General features: G+C 43.6%; 1 protein-coding gene across 1 annotated transcript in view; it reads right to left on the bottom strand.

The window, feature by feature from the left end:
• Positions 1-1,222: 1,222 nt before the first annotated feature.
• Positions 1,223-25,618, bottom strand: part of KCNB1 (potassium voltage-gated channel subfamily B member 1) — a 200,011-nt gene continuing 175,615 nt past the window's right edge. The window contains exon 3 of the mRNA XM_081916774.1: positions 1,223-7,147. Within this exon, the coding sequence (XP_081772900.1) occupies positions 5,117-7,147 (2,031 nt within the window). The 3' untranslated portion in view covers positions 1,223-5,116. The remainder of the gene's footprint in view (positions 7,148-25,618) is intronic.

The following is a 25,618-nucleotide window of genomic DNA, read 5'->3' as shown; positions in this document are numbered from 1 at the left end:
ATTGGGTCAAGAGGACCATTTAACTATGGTTAGTTTAGGAGCTTCTGCACTGGAATTTTCCCCCCTCACTATCCCAGCAAATGGTCTATCTCCAAAGTAGATACCTACACTCCACTTTCTCTCATCTCGTATGCTCATTATTGTTCGCTGGATTCTCTTCTTTCTCTCATGCATCTCTGTATCTTTTAGAAAAAAAGATTTAACGAGAAAACAAGTTCTGCTGGGCAGTACCATTTCCGGGGCACCCAGCACCCTTGGGCAGCTCCTGGGCCTCCAGCCCTGCCTGTTACCTGCCCTGACCCTCCTTTAATATTTTTTTGGCCCAGCATTTTAAGTGAAGACCCGGCAGTTAGTCTAGATACCATTCTTATTTTCCACCATGCCTCAGTGAAGTGCTGTGTTGAAGGCATTGTGGGAAATCAAAATGGTGGCTGGGCAACAGCCACCTGCTGCTGCTCTGATTGCTGCCGCCACCATTGCCACTAGGGAAGCCCAGCAGAGCCCAATTATAGAGGAGGGAGCTCACTTGAGCGTGCTTTGTCCCAGGTCCCTTCAAACCTGAAGCTGGCCGTGCCTATTTCTACAGAGTGAAATTTAAAAGATTTCATTCTCTCTTCAGCAGTCTGAATTGGGACAGCCCTTCAAGAGCCACATCAAATGGGACTCCTGTTTGTCTGTTTTACTGTAGAGCCACAGCAACTGATTTACCAGACAGTGTGTTTGCTCATTTGACCTCCTCTTGGCAAGTTCAGCTAGTGAAAGGCCCAGCTATGCATCTAACAAACAAGCAAATTGTACAGAGGCGTTATTTTCAATACTTTATGGATTTCTGCATTGTGGTCCCCCCAAAAAACCACCCCACTACTATTCCCATTTGTGATGAGTGCAGACCCTTCCCCAATTCTTTTGGATTTTTCCTTTCATTCCAAATGCTTCTCAAAAGTTCAGAGTAGATTTCCCAGTGCTCATACATCTATACCTAGTTTGTACAAAGCAGCTCATTGTCAGGCATCATTTAATTTAAATTAATCATAGGACACAATCCTAGGTTCTCCGGTGCAAGCTGCACTGAAATGAACAGAAGATACAGGACCATTGCTATGGCTTTGTGTAGAACCCATTCACAGCAGTGCGGTTTGCCCCAGAGATCCATGTTTCTTTGTTTTTTTGCGGGGCACAAAATGTGAGCTAGAATAACACTTTCACAAACAGAAGAAAGAAATGTTTTTGAGCATAGTGCATGCCCATCTTTAATTATTCTCTTTCTATAAGAAATCTATAGGACTTTGGCGGTTCACACTCAAAGGATAGATACTTTATGATACTTTTGAACAAAGCTGTCAAAAGTGACCCGGTAACATGCTACTTGAGAAGTTAGCGCTAGATGAATGATAGTTTTGTGTCACACTATGTCCACGCAAGGCAATAACAGGGCCTTTGGTTACAAGGAGAGTTGCACCAGTTGATATTCCAGGTTTGTTTTTTAAATGCCGCGATTCTTGTGACTGTCATCTAGGAACTCAAATGTCTCATTTCCAATAGCGATTTGTTAAATACTTTCTCTATATGGCTATAGTCAAACGCATTTGCTTTCGGATAAGAAAAATACAATTCCTCTGAAAACTTTTTACATGAAAGAATCAGCTCTAAAATATGCAAGGTGGAAATCACCACTGTATACTTTTTATATATCAAAAAGTAATTTTTCCCTGAATTTGTTTTTATTTAAAACATTTGTGCTGATAATGGACATGACAGACTTTTAACACAAACAATTTAGGGGTTTGACTTGCAAATGACCTAATTCACTTGCCTTTGCTTAAGCACATAAGCAGTCTAGGTCTTGCCTCCCTGCCAATCCCAGTGTTGAAACTATTTAACACCCCCTCACTTAAAATACATGGGAGTTTTCTGTAGCAATTGGTTTTCATCCCTAAAATAATCTTTCCCAGAGTCTAGTCCTAAACATGAAGGAAGCTTCCCGAGTTCAATGGAACTCACTTAATAGTCAGTTTAATTAAGAATGGATCACTGCAATAATATGCTTAAAGCTCATTTGCTGTATCATTAGTTCCTAATAATTATTTGATTGTTACAACTTAACTCTTCTAAGTACATTGTATGAATTACTGTGAGGCTCACCCTTAATGCAAGTTTTGAATGAACAAAGACAGACTTCTAACTTGGGGTAGGGGGTGTTCTTTTCAAATATGCTATTCTGTTGGGATTTTGAATACAGAGGTGCATTTTTGGCTGTTGACTGTGCGACTTCTTGCACGGAAAGGAGCTTATCCGACTTTTACTGGCCTAAACTGTACCCAATTTGAGCTTATCCATATCTTGATCTGTCTTATGCGCTTGTGAGTGAATAGGACAATAGCGTAACTGTAAGGCCTCTCTGGAAATATTGGGAAATTATTCAGTAATCCCAACAATACTGGATTACTGAATAATTCAGCCAATGTGCAACATCTCCATACCTACATATAATATTGTGCCAGCCAGAGGTCTAACTTAACAAAGCGATAATGACAACCCCAATGCGCTTATTGCTTTTGTCCATCCACGCTGTGTGCATTAGAGGCAAGAGTACAGTACAGCTTGAATGGACAAGAATGACAGTCATGACCAACCAATGACTATATGACATCGGAAACGTAACTGTTTGACGAAACATGTATATCCAGATAGTGGGGTGGTCTTTTTCAAGGGTGCAATATATTACTGACAGCTTTTTGTTTCAGAAAAATTGAGCCTCGAGGCCTGTAGCATGCAGGTGGTTTATGCATCACTGTAGGTGCAATGCACATCACTGATAAAACACCCATGTCTAAAAAGGTTATTGTGCTTCCAAATGGAGGCTTAATATTGTAAATGGGCCATTCAGATACTGCACACAGGTCACTGACAACAGGTGTTTTTTAAAAATGTTTTGGGTTTCGCCCGGGGAAGGCTAAATCCAGATGATACGGGGGCAGGAGAGAATACAGGCCAGCATTTTGATGCCAGCAATGTAATGTGGATGCTGCGAAAAATCTGCATGCATGAGGAGCACATATCCCATAATAAACACCCAGCTGGAAGCAACCTTGATTTGATGTACTGGCCAAAAAACTTCACTATTCCCAGGTTTTTAAAACTCAGTCCTTGAATATGGCCAGTGAAAATATTGCATATAGCCCATATGCAATATTTTGATATCTTCCTAGAAAAACTGAACAAAACCCACATTATTATTGAAGGAGGAAAACAAGAGCATGACATTTCTCTATACTACTTTTACCAACTTGCTCCGAAGTTTAGTTCATGTCTATTTCACCTGTGTTTATAGGGGGGAAAGCAGTGACCTAAAGTTTCTTCTTCTACTGCCCACCTCTTATACTAGACTTTGAGTCCACATCAGAGTACAGTGTACCCTGAAAGAGAAGTCAAACCTTCAATGACACATATACTACAGCAACAATGGACACAACATTAAGTGTTATCATCACAGTTATCGCAGTTCGTTACCAGGTGGGTAACAAATCACAGATGTGACGAGGCACAAATCAAGATAGTGCTTGTTTTAAAGTGCTAGGTTGTTTGTTTGTTTTTTTATTTAAAAAAATACATTCTCTCTGCTTCTCTACGCCACCTTTGTCAAACGCAATAATAAAATCAACATAAAGTGCTTTTGATATCAGCAAACCTAAATGATACAAGATTTAATATACCAGCCTATGTTATAAATCCAAGCTGGCGTTTATGGTTTTCTTTAAAACGGCCAGTTTAAAAACAAAATATTTGAAACTTGATTCTCTTCTCATTTACACCACACCTGTGAAACTCCAGCGGGAGCCTCTTATGATTCACAACCAGTCCAAATGAGAGGAGGATCAGGCTAATTGCTTAAGATTGTTGTTACTATTTTTGCATATTTATGTTTTTTAAACTTGCATATCTTTTCATTCTGCGCTATTTAAGTGCAAAATGTGGCAGAAAGATTCTTCTGGCATGGATAACAGATTAGGTGTAAGCCATGAAAGGATGTGCAAATAATTCAGGGAGCCGACATTTAATGCCTTTTCATACTATTAACTTTAGTCCCTTTTGTGCTGGAGACAATCATAAAACCAGTATGGACTCCCAGCTTAATGCTTTGGTCAGAATCTCCAGTGGTTGCACTGTCCTTTCGTTTACATTATGGCTGTGGTTTTGGGTAGTAGCCTTCCCGCAACACACAAAAGGGTCAGCTACATCTTGGTTGCTCCCTTCTAAGAATACCAACCAAACCCTCTCACCCATAACAGCAGAACAATGCTTCCTTCACACACCCATTCCCATTGTCTTCTCAGTTTGAAAACTGCCTTTCTAATCTCAGTTTAAAAACTGCTTTCCTGATCTCTGTTTTGGTGTTACTATGAGCAGTAATAAGTGCTATCCTTAGCTATAATTTTGAAGGGGTGTTTTGGACTTAGATACAAGTGGTGCAACTCACCCTGCTGTTACTTTTTTTTATAAAGAAAACTTCAGGTCTCAATGAATCTTGAAGTATTAAGCACACACAGAGAATTTAAACAGTTTATTTCTCAATTCACTGAATCCGCAATTTAACCAGCCCATTCTGTTACCTTTCGACCTCGTATCCCTCAGAGAAGAAGGCATAGCTGGGGATGTTTGAAACAGTTGCCCTCATGCAAAAAGTGTTGCATCACTGATTATTCTTACCACACCTAACCATTTCTTCCAGTATTTGACTCTGGCCACCTTGGTCTCCTTTAAAGGGGGAATTGCAGTGTCGGATGTTGATACTGCCACATATAAGAGATCCATCAAAAAGGGGGGGGGGGAGTGAATGGAATATTTGGTCACACTATCGTCAATGAAGGAAGTCGAAAGGAGATCAAATTATGACCAAGATGCACAATCTTCGTTTCAGTTGATGGCTGTGGGCAGTAACTTTGTAGTGGATCCAGAGAAGGACTTATTCCTGAGCCCACCTTGAGGGCATCCTCTTGCTTTTAAAAAACAGGTGGCTTGTTTCAGTCAAAAGTTCATGCCATGCAGAAGCTCTTCTTCGTGTGTTGAGTGTAAAGGCATTCCTTTTCAGCTTTGACCAAAAGTTCTGGGTTACATGTCAGATCTTTTGATCATGTGTGTTACCATGTCCTCCTCCACCCGGTAATATGTGAACCTCGGGTGAAATGTGGTTCTCTAATTTGATAGTTTCCTGGTTACCACGGGTTCTTCCAGTGATACTTTCCATGGAATAAAGGCAATTTTGCCCAATTAGCTTGGGTGAGGAGGGTAAAGCAGCAGTCTCTAAGTGGTTCTTCTCTGTTCTATAAACACTATCCCTTTGTCTTAAATAGCCACCGTGTGTAATGCTGTATTTGGGAGCTGGGTTTCCTGGTGGGGCTTTGGGAGGGCTTGAGTCATACAGCAACTGACCTTCGTCATCAGTGTCGGCGTCAATGTATTTATGTATCCCAGCATCGTGGAAGTTGAAAACTATTGCTGCCTGCTTCTCGGGGGATTTTGTGGGTGTTTGAGTACTTGCAGTAGTATAGATAGAGGTTTCTGGACTCATTAAAGACCGATCAGAGTGGCCAGAACTATCTGTAGCTCCTCCTCCTGCTCCTTTGCTCTTGAGGGGATCTGGGTATATTCTCAGGACGTTTGATGCTGTTGGTCCTATGGCATCCTCTTCCATAAAGTTAACCTTCAGGGATCTTAATTTTAGAGGATTGGTGACTTTTATGGTACTTTTGGGGCTCTCTATGAAAAATGTAGAGCAACGACTGCTTTCTAGATTTGGTTTTATCTCCATGAATTTGGACCCGCTTCCCTCTGGCCTATATGGATCCTGAAGTGGATTTATCCCACCTTTGTTAGGCAGCGTAGTTAGTGGGCTATGGGAATATCTCCCGGAGTCAGGAAATTCTGTAGCACAGCTTATATAACTGTCAATACTTGACATGCTCCTCATGTCAATTATTCCATCTGCCCGAGTGGTCAGCAAAGGGACCATAGGGCCAGGAATAGCTTCCATTTCTAATTCTTCCTTTTGCTTGTTGGGTTGGCCTGACTCCTTCATGTTGAGGTTGGGCTGGGACTGAGCTTTCGCCATTTTGCTGTACATGTCTTCCAGCTGTTGAACATTCAGATGCTGAGGACTGGAAGATGAGCGAGCCTTTTCTGGCGACCCTTGTTCCTTTGTCTCTAAAGATTTGTTGGAGCTAGTTTCGGAGAGAGATCTCTTGGCCCATTTCCACTTGCTTGGGGATAAGTGATTGTCCTGAATTTTATCCTTTTTGCCTGTATTTTCTCCCTTTTTTTCAACCACTATGTCCATCAGTTCTATACTACGGGCAAAAGCATCCTTCATATTCATGGACACAATGCTCCCATTTCTTTTTGCTCTTTCAAGAGCTTCTCTGCGCTTGATGGCTTTTTCCTGCCTCTTCTGCTCTTTGTAGAACTCAGAGAAGTTATTTACAATGATTGGTATAGGGAGAGCAATGACTAAGACACCAGCAATGCAACACAAGCCACCGACGATCTTACCTAAGAGGGTTTTAGGGTAGATGTCTCCATAGCCAACTGTTGTCATGGTTATGGTTGCCCACCAGAAGGATGCTGGGATGCTCTTGAATTTCGTATCCTCCTCATCTTTTTCTGCAAAGAACACTAAGCTCGAAAATATCATAATCCCCATGGCCAGAAACAAAATGAGCAGCCCAAGCTCATTGTAGCTTCTCCTCAGCGTAAATCCCAGGGATTGCAAACCGGTGGAATGCCGAGCTAACTTGAGAATTCGGAGTATCCTCATGATACGGAATATCTGAACGACCCTCCGCACGTTCTGGAACTGAAGTACACTTTTGTTTGACTCTGTGAGGAAGATGGTGACATAGTATGGCAAGATGGCTAACAAGTCAATCGCATTCAGCGGCCCTTTGAAAAACTTCCATTTCTTAGGAGAGGAGAGGAACCGTAGGAGGTATTCCATTGTAAACCATGCAATGCACACAGCTTCGACATGGGCTAACTGGTGGTTATCGGTGGGATTTCCATATTCATCTGTGCCTTGGAGCTCAGGAAGAGTGTTGAGTGACAAGGCAATTGTAGAGAGGACGATGAACATGATGGAAATGATTGCCAAAATCTGCAAAGAAAACAGAAAGTGGTTAGGGCCACTGAAATGGGTAATGATTTCACATCACTAAAATCATTTCATTTCCTGCTCTCACTTTTGCACATCAGATGCTGAAATGGCCTCAACAGGGCGCAACTTAGTTGGATACAAACCATTGTTTTTGTTTTCGTTTTGGATACCTGCTTTATATCATTGCATAATCGTCTTTGTATTACATATTTTATACACAGATCCCAGGCACTGCCCTGGTAGCCTTCATGTTCAAGGATGGGATATAAATTTAATTTTTAGAAAATGAAACAAAAGGCAGTAAATATGTGAAACGACCTGCCAAGATTATTGCTTTTAAGGGAAATAGGAAGTGGAATTTCATGTGTTCTTGTTAAAACACTTAGGTGTTACAAATGACCTCCCTATCTATAGTTATGGAATTAAGAAACCTTCTTAGGTTCCTCTACTTCCCAAGCAGATAATCTGCTCACAGTGAAGGGCAATAGTACCATGTTTTCTTTTGTTGATAAAGCACTTTCATATTTATGCTAAAAATCTTTTCTGAGTAATTCAGTAGTACATTAAAATAGATATTTATATGTAATGACCAGACTTCCTGTAATTGCTCTCAAATCTGGGTCCCCTTGGGACCAGTCAAATTTTGATACTTCAGCAGATGTTGGTATTATGTATCATATCCATACTCGACATTTCAGCCACCAAGGGTGTGTTTTCTACATTCCCTTTAAGATTAGTTCTTTCCTTGTTAACTTGGTTTTTCCTCATCTGTATCTCAAATATTATGATTGTTATACCCTTCCTAATCTGATTAATACATCTGGTAAAGAAGCTGGTGGCCTTTGAAAGATTAGGAATCATGGTAAATTGCCAGGCACCTATTAATGATGAGCAAATCTGTCGATTTCTCTTTTCTCCAACCTTAAATTCAGTTCTTCACATTTCCACATCAGCTTGCTTTAAAAACAATAAACACAATTGCCCCTAAAATACACATTTTTTCACAGCAAATTTTCCTATACATAATGCATTTTTGTATGCTATTAGTCAGGGACCAGGCAGAGGAGGAATGGTGGAGACCGCCTCCCTATCCTGACCCTTCCAGGGAGGAGGAAGATATAGATTTACAACAGTGGTTTGTGGGAGGTCACAGCTCAGAGGCAAATGAGGGGAAAAACTGGGAAATCATGGGACAGCCAGAACAACACCCAGATGACATATTGTCATTCCAGACCCTCCTTCTCCCAGAATCTGGAGAGCCTTAAAAGTAGGAGAGCAAAGAGCTCAAAGACAGAGGGTACGTAGCAGCACTCATAGAGGAGACGATGAGAATGATGAATGAGAAAGTGGGAGAGATGTGGGGTCGAGATTCACTCGGGACAATGCCATTATCCAAGAGGCTGGGTTCTATTGCCTGTCTGTGTAAAGAATGAAATAAAAAAGGATGATAAGAAACTTTTCCTTGTCCTTATACTTTTCTGGGCAACCAGCTGGGAGGCGCTGACAGCATCCTGACATTATCACCAATATATGCACTTTTAGATAGAGTTTACCCCAGTATATGTACCGGTATTTTTTTTCTACACATGACTCAGAATCATAGAGTTGTAGAGCCATCAAGTCCAACTCCCTGTGCTAAGGTGGAGAATTGCACTGTAAAAGTTGGAGAAGTATGAATTTTGAAGGATGGCTGTGTTTTAGTTCACATATTGCCTCAGAAAGTGTGAATTAGGTAGATTTGCCTTTAAATATGAGCTCAATTGGATTTCTTCCCCATGCCTAGCTCTGTACACTTTCTGAATGCTTATCATCTTCCGTGCTGAATGTAAACACAGCAGCGGTCACGATGCATCAGCCTCTGTGCACATCCACCTGCGTGGACAAAAATCAAAATAGAACAAGCTGAAATAGAGCCCTTGATCTTACAGTAGAAGCTGCCATTTCCAGTCACAGTCACACACAAAAGCAAGTGGTAGATCAAGGTGCTAAAATGTTGTACTTGTCAGGAGTTCACATCACATATGGGCATGTAATACCTTGTCTGGAAGCATTGGTCCATCTGACCAATGTAAGAATTATCCATGCATTGGTAATATTCTCTTTGCAATATTAAGTTAGATGATGATGATGATTGATTTACCCATCCTTCACCCTAACATCCCAGGGTAGGTTACCACATTGAAACACAGTATCATAAATAATTCAAAAGATCTTACAACCATAAAAATAAAGTGGTTCCTAATAGCATATATCTCAAGTGTCAAAAGCCAGGTTAAATACGTTTTCAGCATTCTCCACTTCCTGGACCTACCCAAGCAATCACCTTTAGCTTGATCCAAGAAGACAAGGTGGTCAGCATCCAAGGGTGGTCAGATGCACTTCTTAAAGCAGGATGCCCACCTCCTCGGCCCACAGTAATCTAAAGTAGCCTTTAGCCTTGTAGCCTGTAGCCTTGTTGGACTACAACTCCCATTACTCCTAGCTAGAAGGACCAGTGGTCCGGGATAATGGGAGTTTTAGTCCAGGGGTCAGCAAACTTTTTTAGCAGGGGGTTGGTCCACTGTCGCTCAGACCTTGTGGAGGGCCGGACTATATTTTTTTGGGGGAAATTGAACAAATTTCTATGCCCCACAAATAACTCAGAGATGCATTTTAAATAAAAGCACACATTCTACTCATGTAAAAACATGCTGATTCCCGGACCGTCCGCAGGCTGGATTTTGAAGGCGATTGGGCTGGATCTGGCCCCCGGGCCTTAGCTTGCCTACCCATGTTGTAGTCCATCAACATCTGGGTACCCACGTTTGAGAAAGGCTGATCTAAACTGATCCTGTACAGGTGGAACAGACAGTTTTCAGGGGGCCTCTACTGGACTGGCTTGAACTCTGGTGCTCAGCGAAGAACAACATAACTAATTCAAAAAGTAAAAAGTCCTGGAGCTGGCTACTCTTTCCTTTGGGCGCCATTTGCAAAGAGGAGCCAATGGTGCCAAAGGCATAAGTCAAACCTGTTTTCTAAAAATTATATGTGAACATTTGCTTTGCAGCAAAACAATTGTTGCACCCCTGGGCTTGATGATGGATTCTGTGGGCAGTGTGAACACTGTACCAAGAAAATAAAATATTTACCAAGAAAAGGCAGATTTTACAACCGATGTACCTTTAGTAAGCTTGACATTTTTTGTTTCATTTCTTCTGCTTCCTCTAGTTAAGGTGTTGAAGGGAGACCCAACCACTTGGAGCTCATAATCTTGCTCTGTAATCCTCCTGGCTCCTGAGGTTTCACCAGTAGGAACGGCTCACACATTTCCAAGCATCCCTTCACAAGGTTAAACCCTGGCAACTTTCTCTTTTTCTTAAAATGAAGGCTGAGATTGCTAGAAAGCAGAATTGCACACCAACCGCCACTTTAGTTTTTGGTACTTTTGCAGTTTCTTGAATGCCTACTAGTCAGTGCCTGGCAATTCTACAGTGGAGGCCATTTTGACATCAGGGCAGGTGTGTCAACTCTGCCTGTTAGCCCAGGATATTTTGCTGTCAGAGGAGAGGACGTAGTACGACTCATGCAACACGTTGGCGACTAATATACACACAATAATTACCAAAAGGATTATACATTCTTTATCAATCTTCTGAGAAAAATACAAAACCTTATGCAAAGCCACAGAGACTTGCTAACTAACCAACCTAAGATGAACTTAACTCAGTCTTTTGTTTTCTTTATCTTTTTAGGTAAGTTCATGAAGATACCAACAAAAGGTAAGTTCGGTGTTGTTCATAATACCGAGAGATGCTAGCAAAGTTGTAGATGGATGTTAATGAAGTTGTAGACAGGGTGCTGGCGTTTTGACCTGTTTCGCCCTGGCACTCAAAGTAATCAAGAGGCAGCTGTTCGCCCCGATGGGGCCCTTTTACTGGAGCTTGCAGATAGTACACTCCCAATGTAGTTTTCCGGGCTTCTTCAGTGGTCTAATCTCAAAGCCTTGATACGTATATTGATATTGAGTTTCACAGAGAATACTATTTCTTGGCTTAAGCTTAAGAGACTGATTTGCTTAGCTACCCCCATCGGTCCAGAAGGTAAATGTATTGGCAGTTGAACTTTACTTCAACACCAGTGATGGGCAGCGGTGGCTGGCAAAAATGCCTTCTCCCCACCCCACCTTCTTAGTAACCAGTAATGACATATGGTTTGGGGAAGCCAAGTGAGCAACGCTGCCCTGACTGGTGAGAGGGCAGGATTCTCCACTGCACCCAAGGGCAGGAGGCTAGCTTAAGGAAGTATGGAACACACACATCTGTCCTCCAGCATTTCACTGTATCTGCTGCCTGAGGCAGCTGCCTAAGGGTAGGGCCGGCCTTGACAGGTTCAGAAGCACTGGCTTGGTGATTGACCCATATCCGTGCTTGTGTTGCCACACTGTGCTCATCGGGTGTGTTATGTGCTGCTCAGAACTTATTCCCGTTATGTTCTGACTGGTAGAAGAAGGCTGCTGTGATTCACCTGCTCAAATGCAGTGCTGATACTGTAGTTCCACCTCAGATACTTCCCTGGGCTACTGCCAAAAGGTGTTGGCCCTTAATGATATTGCTGTCTTGGAACACAAGGCTCCGTATACACAGGCAGGATTCCAGGAACACAAAATGACAGCTGCTTCCAGGAGAGCTTTTCCCACCAGTGCAAATCTACAAGTCCCTGATTGAATTTTTGTGACTCCTAATGAATTATCAGTGCTAAGTAACTTCAGGACAAATCTGCGGTGGTTTTTTTTCCTTTAAAGGACCAGGTGCATCAAACACACGCTTTCAGAATGATGATTATTGATTGCACAAAGCAAGAGAGATTTACAATCTAATTGCACGTGTGGTTTTACCACGCTATAGCACAAATCTGCAGCAAACAGTGGAGTAGAAAAGGCTGTGAAGTGTTCAGTGTAAGATTATCTTTCAATGAGAAAAGAGCAGCGATCCTACCATTAAGGTGCTGTTTAATGGCTCATCTCAGGTAGCAGACTTTGGGGGAGGGTACTATCAAAAGGCAGCAAATGGACTTTATGAAATCTGCCTCTACAAAACTCCAATTCAGATTTAGAGGTTCAAATGTATCAAGTGGAACTCAAATTGTCAGAAGCCCCGGTTAGGAGGATCATTCCTGAAATTTACAAGTAGAACAGTTTCTGAAGTAAGGTAGGTTGTCATCCCCTTTGCGGACCCACCCCACTTATTTTCCGATGGACATGACTGAGTCCTTTCCAACCATCCCACTTCTTCTGGTCATCCATTTTGGGTACTAAGTAAAAACACACCAAGAATAAATTAAAAACAGAACTTTCTACTCCAAAGGCTTTTTGTAAAAAAGAAGTAAATATACTGGCACTATGGGAAATAGCCCAATACAGTGGTACCTCTGGTTATGAACTTAATTTGTTCCAGAGGTCCGCTCTTAACCTGAAACCATTCTTAACCTGAGGCACCACTTTAGCTAATGGGGCCGCCTGCTGCCACTGGGCCACTGGCTCTCATCCTGAGGTAAAGTTCTTAACCTGAGGTATTACTTCTGGGTTAGTGGAGTCTGTAACCCGAAGTGTTTGTAACCCGAGGTGTTTGTAACGTGAGGTACCACTGTAGTGTAAAAGCATAATGTTGCAGAAATATTAATGTGTAATATTTTTTAATGGTGATTTGTGACATTTAATTGGATATTTCTCCATATGTGTCTTTCCTCTTGTCTCTCTTACTTCAGGTGCATACACACACACACTCTCTCAAAACAACAACAACAACAACAACAACACACACACACACACACACACACACACACACACACACACAATTATTACACAAAATGGATCTCCCCCACCTTTTCCTCTCTCTGTGTGCCCCCTGTAAATCTGCTTCGGAGGGTTGGGACAGAGTTCAGGTTTGTGTGGGTTTGCATGTGGAGAGAAGAAGGTGAAGAAACTCCACTGTACAGCTAAAACTCCTTGTGCTAGCAGAACCATTTAGCTGGATACCACCCTACCAACCCTGTCAGAGTTCAATCCAAGCAGAACCAAAGAGATGTCAGAGTCTTGGAACCATTATAGAGCAGATCTGAAGGAAGTCACTCACTACTACAAAGAAGGCTGCCATTTAGATTCTCTGCCACAGCTACCCAAATGGCTTGTACCTTCACTCGTAAAAGGCCACTCTAACCCTCAAAGCTCAGGGCATTTGGATGCAAAGCACCAACATTGCCTTGAGCATCTCTCGAGCTATTCTTGAAATGAGTATGAAAATGATAAATCTGGAAACTGAAAGTGGAAGAGACTCATTTTAATACTAAGTGGATGTTCTGTCTAATGTGCATTTCGCTTTCATATTACAGAATTGGAAGAGATGCTACAGGCAATTTTGACTTTGTAAATAAAGTCCATCAACACTGCTAACACAACATTTACATAAGCCTACAAACATAGCTATAATGAATAGTTTGTGGTGCGCTGATAACCTGAAAGGAAGCAGAAGCGCGGGGGGTGGGGAGTTTTTGCCTTCTAGTTTATAAAAGCTTCCCTGGCAGGTTATCATTAGGTAGAGTGAGGCACCTGCCTGCCTTAGGTGACAGATGCCAGGGGGCACCAGTGGCAACGCTGAATTAGATGCAGCTCTCATTCTAGTCAGCTTCCATACATGCAGTGGGCAAGTGGCGCCATTTTGTGCTTTGCCGCAGGTGGCAACTCGCGTGCTAAAATCCACGGGTTAGGGGGCGCAAATTACTTGCCTTGCCCCGGGTGCTGACAACCCACGCTACGCCACTGATCAACACACAGAATAGACAGCGCTTAACCCTCGCCTCCCACCCACCGATTCTTACAAGAGCCCCCCTCAGGTAATTCTAGATAATTCCCACCCACCCCCGCTATAGGTGCTGAAACTGGGCTTGGGAAATGGTTAAGCACGCCAGAGGCCATCTATTGATGGGCAACATCAAGGCCCTTGCTTTGCTTCTGGAAGTCTTTAAAATGACTTCCTATAGAGCACTGGGGGAGGACATCTGTCCTGCGGGCCCTCCCCATTTTGTCAGTGATTACTGATGTTTGCAGAAAGCCTTGTGTGGTGTTTTGAAGTCCTGGCAATAAGCTGATTTTCTTCCAGTTCTACCTTCTGCCCACTCACGCCCGTGCAGTTCCCATTGTCTTAAAATCCAGCCCTTGGGGTATTTTGCACGCTTCAAAACAAGATGAAATTTTGAAGAGGCAGTCAAAAGCTACTGAAAAATGGGAGGCGCATTTTGGAAATAACAAAAGCAAAAGAAAAGAAAAAAAGAGCAAAGTTAAAACACCTGTTTTGGCTCAGCTCTATAAATCCTTGTGTGCCTGACTTCCAAATCTCCAGAGGAGATAAAGCAAGGTTTTAAAGGCCATGCACCATCCAGCAGCTGTGAAGACAACTCATGTCAATGTGTTCTATGCTTTTATCATCTTTACAGCAAAATGTGATGCTTCCGGGGGCTTGCTAGACCCAGCAGCTCCTCCCCGCCCCACTTACAAAACACTGAGTACAAAATGTTGTCTTTAGTGAATTTTGGATGGTTTAGTTCAATCAGCAATGTGCCATGAGAGCATGAAATCAGCTAAAAGTAATTAAGGAAAAACTATTAGCTTGATTGCTTAAGATGCCTTCTTTTCCTGAATATGCAAGGAAATAATTGATACTTTTCTTTTTCCCAAAAAGAGAGAAGGGGTGGGAGGGAGAAGCATAGCTAACACAATTATGCATTTTTCCTCCTTAATAAAAAGGGAGTGGAGAACAGCAGCATGATCAAATGTTTATTTTTGCATCTAGCTGGGAGAAATACATTTGTTGATGTGATACTGGCCTGCTAAATTGTTAGAAAATAGAAACCGTATGCTGATGATATGCATGATGCAACCCCCCTTCCCAATCAAAATTAGAAAAAATAAACCTGCCTACAGATTGTTTTTCTTGAGAAACTTCAGCTGAAGCATCAAATATGCTTATAATATAGGAATACAGGAGATCATGCCTGTTTACAAATTGCCAATTGTGGATGCACAACGATTTGCATGCAGAAGGCCTCCCAGTTAAAAGGGTTTTAGGTAGCAGAGTTGGAGAAGGGAAAGATTTCTGTCTTAGATCCTGGAGATCTATTGCCAGTCAGAGCAAGTAGGACTGTAGGAGGCTGCCTTATATTCCGTCAGATGATTGGTCCACCTAGCCCAGTATTCTTTTCTCTGACTGGCTCCAACTGGTCTCTGGAGTCTCAGTTAAAGGTCCTTCTTAGCACCTGTCAATCTAGGGGTGGAAGGAGCTGTCAATTTCAGTTCTCACAGTTTCTCATTTTTCCAATTCAAGTTCAAGTTCACAGGTTTGTTGTTCTAGCCAAAGGTCATGACAAACTTGTAGCAATAGTATTAATAAAATAACCTGCAGCATATATCCATAAAATAAGCCAACATCCATGATGAAAGAGAGGGGAAGATACCAGACCCCAAGCAGGTCCTAACTGGAGTTGGGTGGGATCCTGTTCAAACATATATTTCTAGACGAAATTATATAGACAACAAGATCTGATGCAATGACTCACTTTGAGAAAGACATTATGAGCACTAAATACAATGCTTTGAAATCTTCCAATGAGACAGTAGGGTTGGCAGGAGCTATGCAGACCAATGAGCAGGAGAAGGAGGAGGAACAAGGGCTATCAATTCATAACATAAAGGAAGTGTCTGAGAAAAAGAGACCAGGAATCCCCAAGGACACCAATTGTCCCACTTGAGGGCTGGTTTAAAATCTCAGAGAAAACCTTCTTATGCATTGAAAATATACATGGAGGGCTACAATGATTCATGCTGCTCCTGTTGCTGATGTGCCTACTGGCCACATCCAGGGGCGGACTTTGGTAACCTTTCATAATAGGGCACCCTGTGCGAGGCCAATATTTGGTACCCCCAAATGGATCTTCTCAATTGTGGAGCTTCTCAATTTTGTGTCCCTTCAGCTTGGCACCCTGTGTGAGGGATAACCACTCACATTGCCGTCAATCTGGAGCTGCTACATTCGCCACTGGAATGGGCAGTTCATGTGCAACAGCCTTACCCACATGCAGGGGGAATCTGAATTGGCTGAGGATTCCCACACTCCACCCTTGTGCAGATGAGCCCTAACTTGTACCTCCAAGTATGCCTACAGGGCTGCTTCATACAAAAGATGTGGCTGTTGGGTGGGTGTATTGCTGGATGACAGTTTTTCTCATGTCCTCGTTCTTCCAATCTCAAGTTCTGTTCTCCACAGTTTCACATCAGTTTGTGATTCTCTGCCCATGAACATTCATCAGCGTTTTAGCTATGAGTTTCTCCAAAGCAGATGGATTATTATTTTTTTGCAAAGCATTTTTTTCCTAATAGAATGCATTTTTGTATGTTATTTTTGCTAACGGGTTGCATTTCTATGCACACTTTACCTTAGGACATGCATTGTTGCACAGATTGTGGAGAAAATTAGGAGAAGTGTGAATTCTGAAGGATGCCTGGTGTTTGTTTGTTTTGGTTCAAGGATTGCTTCAGAAAGTGAGAATTAGGCAAGTTCGCCTTTATATGTGAACTGAATCAAATCTCAGCACAGCACCGAATGCATGCTTTCAGTATGCCAGGGGGTTTCTGCAATCTAACCAAAAAAGACCGAAAAAGCTTCCCTATCAGTAGGATGTCCCAAGCTGCAGTTCTGATATCTCACCACATGAGGCAACCACGCACATCTTTGTAGAGACCTGCCTGAGAAATCTGGCTGTAGAAGAGCGATAGCTTTTCTGGGTTGCACTGTTTACAAACCTAACACAATGCTGGCAACTAACATCTGTTTTGCATGAAAGAGGAGCGCAGGGCAGGGGGAAAGATCGGCTGGATTTTGAAAACGCAGCACGGTCAATTAGTACAAGCAGTCCTCTATTGCCCAGCATTGTTGTATTTTAGGTGGAATTTATATGGTAGTGGAAGGCAGATTTTGGCATGCTGAAAGATTTATTTGCTCTGGAATATTCATGAGCTGCATGGATGGATGAGCAGCTCTGCAAGATGGGTAGGCAAAGCAATGAAAATTGTCAGAGGCGGGGAATGGAATGCTGAAATTATGGAAGTGGCAGCAGGTGGGACAGATTCCACAATTCTTTACATGGTCTTAGGGTGCAATCCTAACTCCCTCCCAACCTTCGGCAGCAGGGCTTTTGGAACAGCAGAGCCCTCAGTGCATCCACAGCCCTGCTACTCACAGCGGACAAGGCGGGGGCAGGGCAGGACAATTGGTTGCAGTGCCGTTGGTCCCCAAGTGGCTCAGCTAAACCCTCTCCCCATGCCTGCAGCATCCCAAGGCTGAGTTGCAGATGGAATCCACTCTGCAGTGCAGTGGGGTCTTTGATATCCATTCTTAAGGAAACCAGCCCTGAGTGCTCACTGGAAGGACAGGTCCTGAAGCTGAGACTCCAGTACTTTGGCCACCTCATGAGAAGAGAAGACTCCCTAGAAAAGACCCTGATGTTGGGAAAGATGGAGGGCACAAGGAGAAGGGGACGACAGAGCATGAGTTTGACCAAACTGCAGGAGGCAGTGGAAGACAGGAGTGCCTGGCATGCTCTGGTCCATGGGGTCATGAAGAGTCGGACATGACAACAACAACAACAACGACAATGACGATGACAACAACAACAACAACAACAACAACAAGTCTTTCGTCTATAGGATGCACCCATGTATAGGATGACCCCTATTTTTGGGGACTCTGATTTAAGAAAATGGGAGGGGCTGGCACAGAGTTGTTGAGCTTTGTTTTGCAGAGGATTGCTTAGGGGGGTTGCCAAAAATCACTCACCCACACACATCACTAAATCCACCTCCCTTCTGTCCCATCGCCAGCAGAGTTGTGGAGCTTTTTTTTGGGAGGGGATTGCCCACAGGTTTTGAGGTTTTTTTGGGGAGGGGGGAAATGCCCAGAGTTGTTGAGCTTTCTTATGGGTGGAAAATCGCTCACCCGCCGCTGATGATTGTGCTCGCCACCAAAGGCCCACAGCAGCCAATCAACCACGCTATTGCCACAGAAGCACCCGATCACAAACAGCCGTTCACACAGCCACCAATCGCCTACCCTGTCGCGCAGAAAATCTCCTGCTCATGGCTGCAACCAATCAACCAACCAACCCCCCCTCTGCACTACCCATGCATAAGACGAGGGCAAATTTTAAAGAAAAAAAAAACACTAGTCTTATACATGGAAAAACACAGTATATGCACAGGAACCAGAATGGCTGGTATGGTACAAAGGTGAGGCAGTACCACAGTACTGTGGCACTCGCTGCAGTATCATGACAGCAGTGCCACTGCTGCGTGCCTGGATGGTGCAAGGGCAGGGCAGGGTGGGGCAGGATGCAGGAGAGAAAATGCACCCACCAGGGGCATCATGTAAGGGGGGCCAGGGGACCAGGCCCCCCCAAATGTTCAAGAAGGGGGTCAAGCCCCCTCAACATGTCTTGACCATGAGCATAGAAGGCGTGCTGGTGATTTTCAACAGGGACACGGGGGGGGAGCGTCTTTGCCCTGGCGTGTCCCTTTGGTGATCGCCAAATGTCAGGGACTGGGCAAAGGAGGAGGAGTTGCGGACCCTTCCAGGGAGGAAGAAGTGGAAGACAGTACAGTTGGACCTCGGGTTAAGAACTTAATTCATTCTGGAGGTCCGTTCTTAACCTGAAACTGTTCTTAACCTGAGGTACCACTTTAGCTAATGGGGCCTCCTGCTGCTGCTGTGCCGCCACCGTGCGATTTCTGTTCTCATCCTGAAGCAAAGTTCTTAACCCTAGGTATTATTTCTGCGTTAGCGGAATATGCAACCTGAAGCATCTGTAACCTGAGGTACCACTGTATAGATTTACAACAGGGGTTTGCGGGAGGTCACAGCTCAGAGGCAGATGAGGGGGGAAGTTGGGAAATAATGGGAGAGGAGAAACAGGCAGAACGGGAGCAGCAGCTGGATGACACGTTGTCGCTAGAAAGCATTCCAGACCCACCATCTCCCAGAACCCGGCAAGCCGTAAAAGTACGTGAGCAAAGAGCTCAAATACAGAGGGCACTTAGCTGCACCCGTAAAGGAGATGACGATGACAAATGAGGAAGTGGGAGAGAAGGGGGATGGAGATTGACTCAGGACAACGCCATTGTCCAAGAGATTGGGTTCTATAGCCTCTCTTTGTAAAGTCTGAAATAAAAAAGGACGTTAAGAAACTTCTCCTTGTCTTTATACTTTCCTGGGCAACCAGCCGGGAGCCGCTGATAGCACCCTGACCCTGTGTCTTAAAGGAACACACGAAAGCAACTCAACACCTCTGGCATCCACTGATGGTATCTTTCTTGGATTTCCGAGGTGGCACTATGCCAACAAGATGAGTGGTAGGTAACACTGGTTAGGTAACTAGCAGTAACCCATCTGGCCATGAATTCCAATTGTCACTTCTTATAGCAACGAAATCAACAAGCCACTCTGCTCCCGCACAGCCGCAAATGAACAGTATTATCAAGGCTAAGAGGTTTGGCAGTTGAGAGATGGAAAGGTAACGCCAACGCTTCTGCTTCCCCCACACCAAGGGACAATCTAAATTCCTGCATCAATCAGTTAGGACAGCTCTGCAGTGCTTAGAAGAAAAGGGGAGAAGTAATGGCACACATTCACCTTTTGATTCAATCGTATGGTCTGAGTCAGCATTTTTCACCGCTTCAAAGGCTGCTGGTGCCTTAGCTCTCGCACTGATGAGGCCCATCCAGCAATTTAGTTTGGCAGAAATTCATTCACTCGCCACTGATGCATTAAAAAAAATTAGTAATAATTACAAGCAGGAACCTAGTGCAGTTTGGAATGTTCCTGTTCAAGATTCCAGCCAGTCTGCCATGTCTTTCCCTTGATACGCCATTCCATTCTCTTTGCATCTGGACTTCCCCTCCCTCCCCCAAACAGCTGGAATTCCCTGACCACTGAGCATGCTCTGTCCTAATTAGGCTGCTTGACTCCCTCCTTCCTGCTTTGTGTTTCCCTGATAATTATTTTTTGTACCTTAAGTTCCCTGAGCCTGTTGATATACCTCCCTCCTATTGTGTTGCTAGTGTTGATTAGGCTATGTAAAGATTTATTTAATTATTTCCCACCTTTCTCTACCTGCCCGCAGACTATCTTGCCAGAGTGGTGCATGCTCTAGTTATCTCTCGCTTGGACTACTGCAATGCACTCTACGTGGGGCTACCTTTGAAGGTGACCCGGAAACTACAACTAATCCAAAATGCGGCAGCTAGACTGGTGACTGGGAGCAGCCGCCGAGACCATATAACACCGGTCTTGAAAGACCTACCCTGGCTCCCAGTACGTTCCCAAGCACAATTCAAAGTGCTGGTGCTGAGCTTTAAAGCCCTAAACGGCTTCGGTCCAGTATACCTGAAGGAACGTCTCCACCCCCATCGTTCTACCCGGAACTGAGGTCCAGCGCCGAGGGCCTTCTGGCGGTTTCCTCACTGCGAGAAGTCAAGTTACAGGGAACCAGGCAGAGGGCATTCTTGGTAGTGGCACCTGCCCTGTGGAACACCCTCCCACCAGATGTCAAAGAGAAAAATAACTACCAAACTTTTAGAAGACAGCTGAAGGCAGCTCTGTTTAGGGAAGCTTTTAATGTTTAATAGATTATTGTATTTTAGTGTTTTGTTGGAAGCCACCCAGAGTGGCTGGGGAAACCCAGCCAGATGGGCGGGGTAAAAATAAATAATAATAATAATAATAATAATAATAATAATAATAATAATAATTATTCCCCAGTGCCCGACCCAAGATGCCTCGTTGCATAAATTAAAACAGATACGGATACACAACCAAAAACAGCTACATAAGTAACCCTATTCAAATTGATAACATTTAAAAGCACTTGTGAGATCTTGCTGTGCGAAGAACTCCAGAGCATGTGAGGATTGCATGTGTGAAAATGAGCCGAACTGAAACTTTTTTTCACAGCAGTGTATAAATATTCACGCTTTCATGGCGTCTTTGGCGTTTGATATATTTCTCTGCCTCTTGCGGTGCCCACTTGATGAATTTTCATGCACGGTAATTTCAGGTGCCTTAGCATCTCTGAATTGGGGCCTCTGCTCTTGCGGATTGGCAATTCATTAGCAGAGCTACCCTCGTGCTGCATTCTGGGTTTGTATAGAAGATCAAGAATATCTGTCAGGCATATATATTGGCTGATTTCTGCAACTCCTTATCAACCCAGAAAGCCTTGAAGCACATTTTTACTGCCAGATTCTCCTGTTTCCCAGCTGAATGGAGATAGCAGTGCAATAATAAGAGAGAGAGAAAAATAGTGAGATGGATAAGCTGCTTTGCTTTGTAAAACAAGTGGCTTTCTCCACATCACAACTGCCAGTGCAGCTTACTGGCTATTTGGAATCATACATAGCCCTAAAAAAATAAAACTAAAAATAAAAATGTATCTCATACTGCATGTCAATGAATCCAAAGCTTAGGAACCTGGAGCCAAGTTAGGAAGTATAAAGACAATACAGTGGTACCTCAGGTTAAGTACTTAATTCATTCTGGAGGTCCGTTCTTAACCTGAAACTGTTTTAAACCTGAAGCACCACTTTAGCTAATGGGGCCTCCTGCTGCTGCCACGCCACTGGAGCACGATTTCTGTTCTCATCCTGAAGCAAAGTACTTAACCCGAGGTAATATTTCTGGGTTAGCACAGTTTGTAACCTGAAGCGTATGTAACCTGAGGTACCACTGTACCTAAAGCAGAGGTGGGCAAACTGTGTCTAGGCTGTTCATTTTTGCAAAAACAACAACAACAAGCCAACCTCAGTATATACACAACCCCAAAAGATGCCACATTTGCATAACATTTGCATATGCTAATTTAGAGACATAGATGCAAACTGAGAAACAATTACTATTGTTGCTACTGGCCATCCATGTTGGCTATGCACTGTCTCCACAGTAGTGACACTTCAGAATACCAGTTGCTGGAAACCACAGGAGGCTTTTGGGCTCAGATCCTGCTTGCAGTTTTCCAACAGAAATCTTGATGGCCACTGTGAGAACAGGATGCTGGACTAGATCACCTATTGGCCTGATCCAACAGGCTCTTTTTATCTCCTTATGTTCTTTTGTACTATAGTTTAAATAGAATGCAATACATTTCACCGCAGTAGGGGAGACAGTGACCAGGTGGAGCTGCCTGTCTGTTCAACCTGCTGCCCAGGTGCTAACTGTTGATGGGCAGCTGCAAAGCCTTGTTCTCCCTGCTGATGGTTCTTTATCTTTAAAGTGGACTTGGACCAGACAATACTTCAAATAGAGGATATCTTCAAATACAAGGGCCACCTATTGTCTCTATTAACCTATTGTGGGTTAAACCACAGAGCCTAGGACTTGCTGATCAGAAGGTTGGCGGTTCGAATCCCCACGATGGGGTGAGCTCCCATTGCTCGGTCCCTGCTCCTGCCAACCTAGCAGTTCGAAAGCACGTCAAAGTGCGGGAAGGTAAACGGCGTTTCCATGCGCTGCTCTGATTCACCAGAAGCGGCTTAGTCATGCTGGCCACATGACCCAGAAACTGTACGCTGGCTCCCTCGGCCAATAAAGCGAGATGAGCGCCACAACCCCAGAGTTGGTCACGACTGCCAATAAAGCGAGATGAGCGCTGCAACCCCAGAGTTGGTCACGACTGGAGCTAATGAGGGAATGTAGCTCTCAACGGAAAAGAGTTTCCTATGTTGGAATTCTGCCTGGGTCAGAGGAATGTGCCACAGCGTAGGCACCGGCAGATATTCCTTGGCGACCTCCCCGCTGCTCCACTCTGCTGATAAGCAGCCGAGGTCTCGGCGATTCTTCCCAGAAGTGTGAGAAGAACACACCGTTCATTCTCTCTCCCCTTTGGTGTCCCCCAGGGAGGGGAAAGAAGCAGACAGAAATCTATTTACATCCTTTATTTCTGTCTTTCATATCAGTACAGAGAAACATGTCTGCACTCCACAGCAGTAAGAATAAACTCCACCCATGTACTTCCAGTACGGGTCATCTGACACACACACAGAGCTAACATCCGGTGCTCAGTACAGAATGGACTGCCCCTTTGTTCCCATGGCAACAGTCACAAACATCCTGTTTGGCTTTCCAGCCACAAGCAGCTGACTGAGCTGCTAGAGCCTTTGCTTGCTGCAGCATTGGTGCTTTATGATAACATCCTACTCCCACCGCAAATATAAAGTAGGAATTCCATGAAAGAAAAGGAAAGCATTGTCCAATGAAGCCTCTGCTCAATGATTTCCTCACTCTTTGACTTCCCCAGTGCTAATCTGCCACAAATCCAAGCCTCATTATCACCTCCTTCGCTGGCCAAAGCAAGGAAAGTCCACCTTAGGCTCCCAGCTGAAGATATCTTTGCTCCTGCTCTGAAAAAAGGTCTTGGAGCTGCACTCTGCTGCATTCCTCTTACACTACACCACTGCCCATGTGAAGTTAACATAAATTTATCATAAGACAAGGGCAGCCCAATATGTCACCCCAAAGTGTGGTACGCATTGCAAACAAGGAAAGCCACCATGAAAATGCCAAATATTACAAGGAAAGCATTATGTTTAGACCTGGCCTGAGTGTGTCCACATCTGGCCCATTGTGTGATGCAGCCACCATGCAGAAAACTGGACAGTTTTGCATGACGCTAGAAAGCCACATCTGGGCACATAGATGCCTGATGTACAACCAAACCAATTTGGCATATGGCAGCTGTGGGAAGGATGTGCATATTCAGGTGGACCTAGGGCATGATTCACCTGGAGTCTTTGCTATTCATCCTTTGCTTGTAACAAAGAAATCAGCTTTGCTTTGACATCTTGAGTCCATGGCAGTCCTGATTGAAAGAGCCAGTCTGGAAGGATAAGTATGAAAGCATTCCATCCACTTCAGCAGTTAGAACAAACTTGTACAAGGTCATGCAAAAGCCACTCATGTGAGTTCAGCCACTGGATTATGCACTGTGTGCAATCAGATTGAATTGTTTCTAATTAACATTGTCAGATGCTTCAGAACTGCTCTTCAGTTCACACAAACCCTTCACTCGGCTTTCCTTTCCAGCAAAGTCTGCGGCTGGTTTATATCCCCTCTAGAGAGGATCTGTTGGTCAACATGTGGATACACTGAGATCCACAGATAAAGATCAAAAGTAAAGATCAAAAGTCTTCGGTTAGACAGGCATGTCTGTGCTTGCTTAAACCAAAAAGGTAAATTTGCATATTTACAGCTAAGTCTGTAAAGATAATAGGATATTACTACTACACAGCAAAGTTCATTTTTTTCCTGCATAGGAAGAGAAAGCAGCAATTAACAAAACAAACTGGCAGATATACTGTACTTGCCATCAGTGCCGCCACAAAAACTGGATGTTAAGTGACAATTCTTCAGCACCCAAACATCTCCACTAACAGCTAAGGAGCATTTTATTGTTGGAGCAAAAAATGCCGAAGGGGTCCATCTAAGGCAGCCACTGATGCATTGGCAGAAAAGAGGGCAAAAAAGGGGACTTTGATTTGCATAGGCTAATTTATATGTATAGATGCAGTTTCAGAAATAATTACTGCTGTTTAAATAGTCCGTAGAACAGATATCACCAATCTCAAAGTGACTTTGAATTAACCTTGAAGAAAAGGTTTTTTACTATGGCATTGCAATTCCTGAGTTAGCTTGGATCTTGAACAATAATAATATAGAGATAGGATGTCCACATATGCTATACACAACATTTGCATGTGATAATTTATATGTATAGATGCACATTTAGATAAAACAATGTGTACAGAAAGAAATAGATTTCATCATTGTGGGGAAGGCAGGGGGTAGACGACCTGTAGGCCTGCTCAGTCTTATGCACAGGTGCTAACATTTGATGGAGAGCATCATGGCCTCTGTTCTGCCTTGTTATGGTTCTAGATCAGGGGTCAGCAACCTTTTTCAGCTGCGGGCCAGTCCACTGGCCCTCAGACCATGTGGTGGGCCGGACAAATTCCTATGCCCCACAAATAACCCAGAGATGTATTTTAAATAAAAGCACACATTCTACTCATGTAAAAACACCAGGCAGGCCCCACAAATAACCCAGGGATGCATTTTAAATAAAAGCACACATTCTACTCATGTAAAAACACCAGACAGGCCCCACAAATAACCCAGGGATGCATTTTAAATAAAAGCACACATTCTACTCATGTAAAAACACCAGGCAGGCCCCACAAACAACCCAGGGATGCATTTTAAATAAAAGCACACATTCTACTCATGTAAAAACACACTGATTCCTGGACCATCCATTGGCTGGATTGAGAGGGCGATTGGTCCATATCCGGCCCCCAGGCCTTAGGTTGCCTACCCCTGTTCTAGATCTTAAAACCAGACTTGA

The sequence above is a fragment of the Podarcis melisellensis genome (assembly GCF_964234715.1).
Source record: "Podarcis melisellensis genome assembly, chromosome: 6".
NCBI classification, from domain to species: domain Eukaryota; kingdom Metazoa; phylum Chordata; class Lepidosauria; order Squamata; family Lacertidae; genus Podarcis; species Podarcis melisellensis.
Note: the sequence above shows the minus strand (reverse complement) of the source record. Positions and strands in the feature narration are given on the sequence as shown.